The sequence below is a fragment of the Dinoponera quadriceps genome, unplaced genomic scaffold (genome assembly GCF_001313825.1).
Source record: "Dinoponera quadriceps isolate SergipeBrazil2010 unplaced genomic scaffold, ASM131382v1 scaffold690, whole genome shotgun sequence".
In the NCBI taxonomy this organism is placed as follows: Eukaryota; Metazoa; Arthropoda; class Insecta; order Hymenoptera; family Formicidae; genus Dinoponera; species Dinoponera quadriceps.
Window position 1 is genome coordinate 356193 of NW_014555275.1, and position 5873 is coordinate 362065.

Sequence of the window (5873 nt, forward strand, 5' to 3'; positions counted from 1 at the left end):
GCTACCTGAGAAAATAGCAAAATCTATGATTATCTGGTGTTTTTCCTCATTGAATGAATTACCAATTACTGTTTGTATAATTGTCATAAAATGGATTATAGGTAATCTAATTCTTATTGAAACTATATTTCTAATTACATAAATGTTTTATTTTATATATATAGATACTTTTTATAAGGTATAAAAGAAAGTATATTTACATATTACAATATTACAATGTTAATGTTAATATTTAGGTTTATGGGACTATGAATTAGTTGATAGGAAAGTAATCAACATATATTATGATATCTTTTTCTACACAATGCTCAAGAAACCAAGACTGGTAATGTTTAATGTAATACTTTTATATATATAATATATATATGTATGTTTATATAATTTTACATTTTAAGACAAAAAATAAAAGAAAATTAATATATATATTAAAGTATTAATTATATATATTAAAGTAGCTTGGTTTACTTATTAGTATGACATTTGAAGAAACTTGAATCACTGCAAAAGTAACTTGATGTATTTATTTTAAAAGGACATTTTAACATTAGTTTACAATAATATAAACGTCAATTTTAGGAACGTGACATAGCACGTCTCATCTATGTATTGACAAAACCAGAGGATGTCTCACGCAGAGAAGTTTCAAGATTATTAGCCCTTCAGAAAAATTATTCCAAGCCTCCTAAACATATCACTGCGTTACTTTCGTAAGTACAATTAAATAGAGTATTGAATTGATTAATAAAATAAAAATATAACTCAAGACGTATTTTTAGCTTATTTAAGTCATATAAGCCAGAATTGGTGCCTGAGAAAATAGATTCAGTGAATATAGAAAGTGTATGGAAATCGATACCTGAGGTTGTACGACTGTCATTGGAGGAAGCTAGAGAACGTGTGGACACTGTGGAGATTCGATCATCACAACAGAGCGCGCAAACGCATTTTAATTGGAACATATTGCAGGTATAAAGATTATTTATATAAATATTTTGTATATGCATATATAATTGTGGAGGATTCGTGCGGAGAGAGAAGTCATGAAGATTATTGTATATATAGAATCAAAAAGGTCATAAGAAAAAAAGCACGCTCTTACCGTCTGTTGGATATTTTCACATTGGTTCGAGTATTTTCAAAGACAAAGATGCAAAGTCAATTTTTGACATAAGCAGGTGAGCAATAAAATCAGAATAACACTAGTTACTGATATAATACTCACATATTCATGTTGTATGATATGCAACTGGGTATGTACGTGTTGTATATCTTAATACAAGCTGTTAAAAAAAAAAACTATCCAATATATGTTAGGTAATATGCACCATATTGAGTAAAAAAAATTTTGGTAAACATCACGTCCAATCCATCGTTGATCAAGTAACGTGTTTAAGTGCTCTCTCACATTGCGCACAAAATGAGCTGAGGACATTCAAAACGCGATTTATGAACACTGAGATAAACATCGCATGCAACACGAAGGAGCCAGCAAGTAAATCATGATGCTAACATACAAAAATGTTTGTGTTTCAGAAACGGTTGAGCTTTCGACCGATGTTTGCTAAGGTTTTTTTTCACTCAGTATAGTGTATACTATATCTACCATATAAATATTGAATTGTTTTTTTTTTTAACACCATGTATATTCATGCAACATATTGTAGCACAGAAGAATTGGGAAAATATCATCAGAGTGTTGAATTACCTTGTAATGCTGTTTCACTTTTATCAAATATGGCTGGCTACCATCTTCTCACATATGCGGACTTGCAGTATCAAAGCAGATTCTCGTACAACCTCTATAATACACTTGCTAGAGGTGCGTGTGTGTTCGTTCCTTCTAGTCGTTGCCAGTTTGATAACACGAACTGTGTGTAAACTGCAAAATTAATGCGTTAATATTTCAGCATTTATATGGGAGAACGGAAAGTTTTCCAGTGAGGAAATGGACAAATTGCTTGCAATGACAGCGGAGTTTTCTCGATACATGCAAGAGGGGATACTTGTAATTAAGCTGTTCTTCGATGAATATTTGTATTATAATACAGGAGAATATCTATTGAGATTGTTAGACTTGTTACAATGGATGACTAATGTGTCCATTGCCGGTTGGTTAAAAGTAGCATTCTAATTGACATTTATTACTGAACAATTATGGAAGATACAATTTTGTAAATTTCAGAGTTGCGGGAGAATATTCTGATGCATGTACAAAATATATTTTATGAGTCGGACTTATCTATGAAGTGTGAGATTATCAAGTCTCTACGGAAACTAATTGTAAATTTGGTAAGGATTGACATTATTCACTCTATGCATGTATGACTTTATATGTACTCTAACAATATGAGTATGATAAGAAAGAGTACGATATAACAGTATAATAATATATAACAATATAATAAGAATGTAGAAATTCAACAAGATCGCCCATCAAGATTATTAGATAGAATATAGATCAAACTAATTATGTAGAATAAGTTTAAGTTGCTATCTCCATTTAGCTTATTTAAGTAGACGACGTACGACTGTATGAAAATTGTGTTCATTACAGTTTGTTAGGCAAGGTCTTGAAGAACATGTTACATCGTCTTTTTTACAACAAGATCCATTAGAAAATTTAGCAGATGTTGTGCCTGTGATTGCAGAAATTATGAAAAATCTTATCGTTAACGGATTAAACATACACAATTACAACGTCTTACTATTATCGGAAGCTCTGACATTTTACGAAGAGGTATGTACGTGTAGCAGACTCTATATATGTGAAGTATATTTTATATCTGATATTAATGAACACTCAATCCCCAATATATCTCTATATGTCTCTCTGTTTCTTCGAAGATTTGCATATTAGAAAGTCGCAGTCGGATACCGTCTTGGACACTGCCACCGTCAGCGGTTATTTATGGAGCATTTATTACAAAAAGCTGCGCTGTCCTGTCGAGAGTCTGCAGACTGTTATTAAGGTGTTCTATAACTTCTTATTTTCGAATTAACTCCGTTTCATCGATTGCTTATATTTGAATGATCACAGATATCGCGAAATGAGCCCGCGGTTACGTCACATGATGCCATCGGACGTGTGTGAAGAAAGGATTCAAGTTATATCTATTTATGCGAACGATATTCATAGAGCGTTATGGTATAACGAGGTGTGTATCCAATAGGAAGCGAAACTATTAAACAAACCTGTATGCGGATTTAAATATTCATTTAAAGATATCTTTTGGATAGCCTTTCAGTGGCCGAAAGAACGGTGACTTTCTGAGAGGTCTTTCGAAGAAAGTAATCGATGATTTCAAAGATTGTGATTTGGATTCTTTACTGAATATTAGCAATCATTACGCTATATTATCGTACAAATATACATTGAGTAAAATGGGCCTGAATATAAACACAAAAGAGGTGTGTCTTAAATATTTAGTTTTCTACAAATTTTTAATTGAAATTTATTTTAGTTTGAAATTTATTATATTTCTAATTCTTCAAGACTCTATAAAGTCTCATTGCATTTAATGAAAGATTATCGATATACAGAATGTCCCAAAATTCTCGTATACGGAATACAGAGTACAGATTTTTCAGGATAGAAGAGATAATTTTTTCCTTGATGAAAATGTCGAAAATAGATGTTTTTTATAGTAACTTTTCAATTTTCAACATATTTTTGAAGTTCAGCCTTAAATTAAAATTCTGTTCAAGTCTACTTGAAATTGGCCGAAAATAATTTTGCTATTCATTTGTTTGCCCAAAGTTTAACTCACGAAAAACCTCATTTTTTCAATTACTTGTTTCTTGGTTATTATTGTTCGAACGCAATTTTGATAAAGGAAAAAATTATGTATTTTAGTATCAAGTCTCCCATATACTCTGCATGTGGGAATTTTGAGACACCCTGTATAATTATGATGATATAAAATATGTGATCTTTTGTTCTAGTTTTAAAAATAAGCGCCTGGAAACTTTGCTTTAAATAACAATGATTTTATTCATTTTTTTAAGGATACTATGGCTATGGCCTTATGTTATTTTTCTGCAGTGAATGAGTTCCTTGCTGCATTTCATGAGTGACTAATGTAAGTAATTTAATACTCCCTTAGTCAAAAAGTTCCAGGCCATGGCCAGTAAAAAACAAAATATTCATTTAAAAAATGTATTCAGTATATTGTTCTTCAATATAATCTCCTTCGAAAACCCAATAATCTGGTGCCAATATTTTTTCCACTCCTGGAAGCAACGCTGATATGCTGATTCCAGTATGGTTCTCGCAGCGAATTCTGTCTTATGTCTTCAACGTCTTCAAATCGCTTTCCTTTCAGTGGTTTTTTGAGTTTTGGGAACAGAATAAAGTCTGCCGGTGCTATATTCTCGGCCATCGACGAACCGTTTATACAATTGCTTTGTCCTGGATAGTAATAGTGCTCTTTCACCAAGAGCTATTTACAACATCTTGAAGGAGGCTTCCGCATCATTTTTCTCTTTTTTTGATAAAATTTAATGCAAATTTTTTGCTCTTGTTTTTCATTCATCGTAAAAATCGCTCAGGCGAGAAAACATAACTTCTCAGAAAGGTAAACAGAACTATTGAATGCGTTAAGGAAAATAGCAGAACTTTTTATACGTGTCAGTTGAAATGTCACCAAATGTCAGTCAAAATTCTATCAAGAAATTTACAAAAAATCATTATGGTTCGTTCACGTTAAATAAATAATGGCCTGGAACTTTTTGATTAGGGGGGTGTTATGTACGTACATGCGTACGCGACACATATATACACACACCATTAAATAAGCACACGTAATCTTGCGATGCAGGTTGAAGAAGAGTATGCTATTTACATTCAAATAGATCCAACATATATAACCAGTTTACCAATATTACTAAACAGTTATACGAGATAATTAAAATAAATTATTGAAATTTTATACACAAAATTCACCTTATCACGTGATTTGTAATTATATAAAACTTGAATATATATACAACATTAATTTCGAAGCAGTGATAATCTTTTTTTTTGTATAGCAATGAAACCATTGCTATATTTAATGCTAATTTATTGAATGTTTGGTAAAAGTTTATGTAATAAACTTTAATCAAACTTAAGCTGCACTCTTTTCTTCCTCTTTTATAAAGGAAAAAAAAATTCTTTCTTTATCAGTTCACAAGACGTAATATAAATAAAAATCAAATACATGTGTTAATTTCCATGTAAGAATAATTTATATATTATTACACTGGAGTCTTTTAATTATTATTCTAAGTGAGAGAGAAGGATACCCGACTTACGTCAATAGCCAGACGAAAGGGACGCCTATAATAATACTTAATTTAAAGCTATAAGTTTTTAATTTTTATAATCTACCCATAACGAAATCTTATGAACTATCAAAAGTATTAAAAACTAATATTTCGATTTCATTGAATTCAATATCAACTACTTTGCAAGTAATAAATTTAATAGGTCATACATATGTGTGTGTGTGTGTGTGTGTGTGTGTGTATCCTCTTGATTATGAGTGCATGACATTCGAAATGTAAATCAATTGTAATATACATCAACATAAATAAGAAATTCCTTGAATGTACAAGGAACATTGTAATCAAGGAACTACAATTTGTAAATAAAGAGCTCAAGTTGAAATGTTACATTAAAATATATAATTCAGAAGTAAATAGATATGCGTGAAAGAAAAATAAGATGGGAAAACAGAAGCGTAATAACCGCTCTGTACAAATGTTACAAAGACTTGTTTGTCTTGAAAGCTTTTGATTTCGTGAAAATAAGAGATGGTTCTTTTATCGTTTTCTCAAATATAGGTAAATAAATGTTACAAGCAGAGAAAACTACACACACCGATATGTCATAT

General features: G+C 30.9%; 1 protein-coding gene across 1 annotated transcript in view; it reads left to right on the forward strand.

Annotated features, from left to right (window-relative positions):
- The window catches only part of LOC106743764 (centromere protein I-like), a 6286-nt gene extending 1099 nt beyond the window's left edge, over window positions 1–5187 (forward strand). Inside the window, exons 4-16 of the mRNA XM_014617958.1 lie at window positions 1–101; window positions 237–325; window positions 577–707; window positions 777–966; window positions 1063–1175; window positions 1665–1819; window positions 1908–2108; window positions 2183–2289; window positions 2555–2737; window positions 2845–2969; window positions 3038–3155; window positions 3238–3408; window positions 4006–5187. Of these exons, the coding sequence (XP_014473444.1) occupies window positions 1–101; window positions 237–325; window positions 577–707; window positions 777–966; window positions 1063–1175; window positions 1665–1819; window positions 1908–2108; window positions 2183–2289; window positions 2555–2737; window positions 2845–2969; window positions 3038–3155; window positions 3238–3408; window positions 4006–4074 (1753 nt within the window). The 3' untranslated portion in view covers window positions 4075–5187. The remainder of the gene's footprint in view (window positions 102–236; window positions 326–576; window positions 708–776; window positions 967–1062; window positions 1176–1664; window positions 1820–1907; window positions 2109–2182; window positions 2290–2554; window positions 2738–2844; window positions 2970–3037; window positions 3156–3237; window positions 3409–4005) is intronic.
- Window positions 5188–5873: the final 686 nt, after the last annotated feature.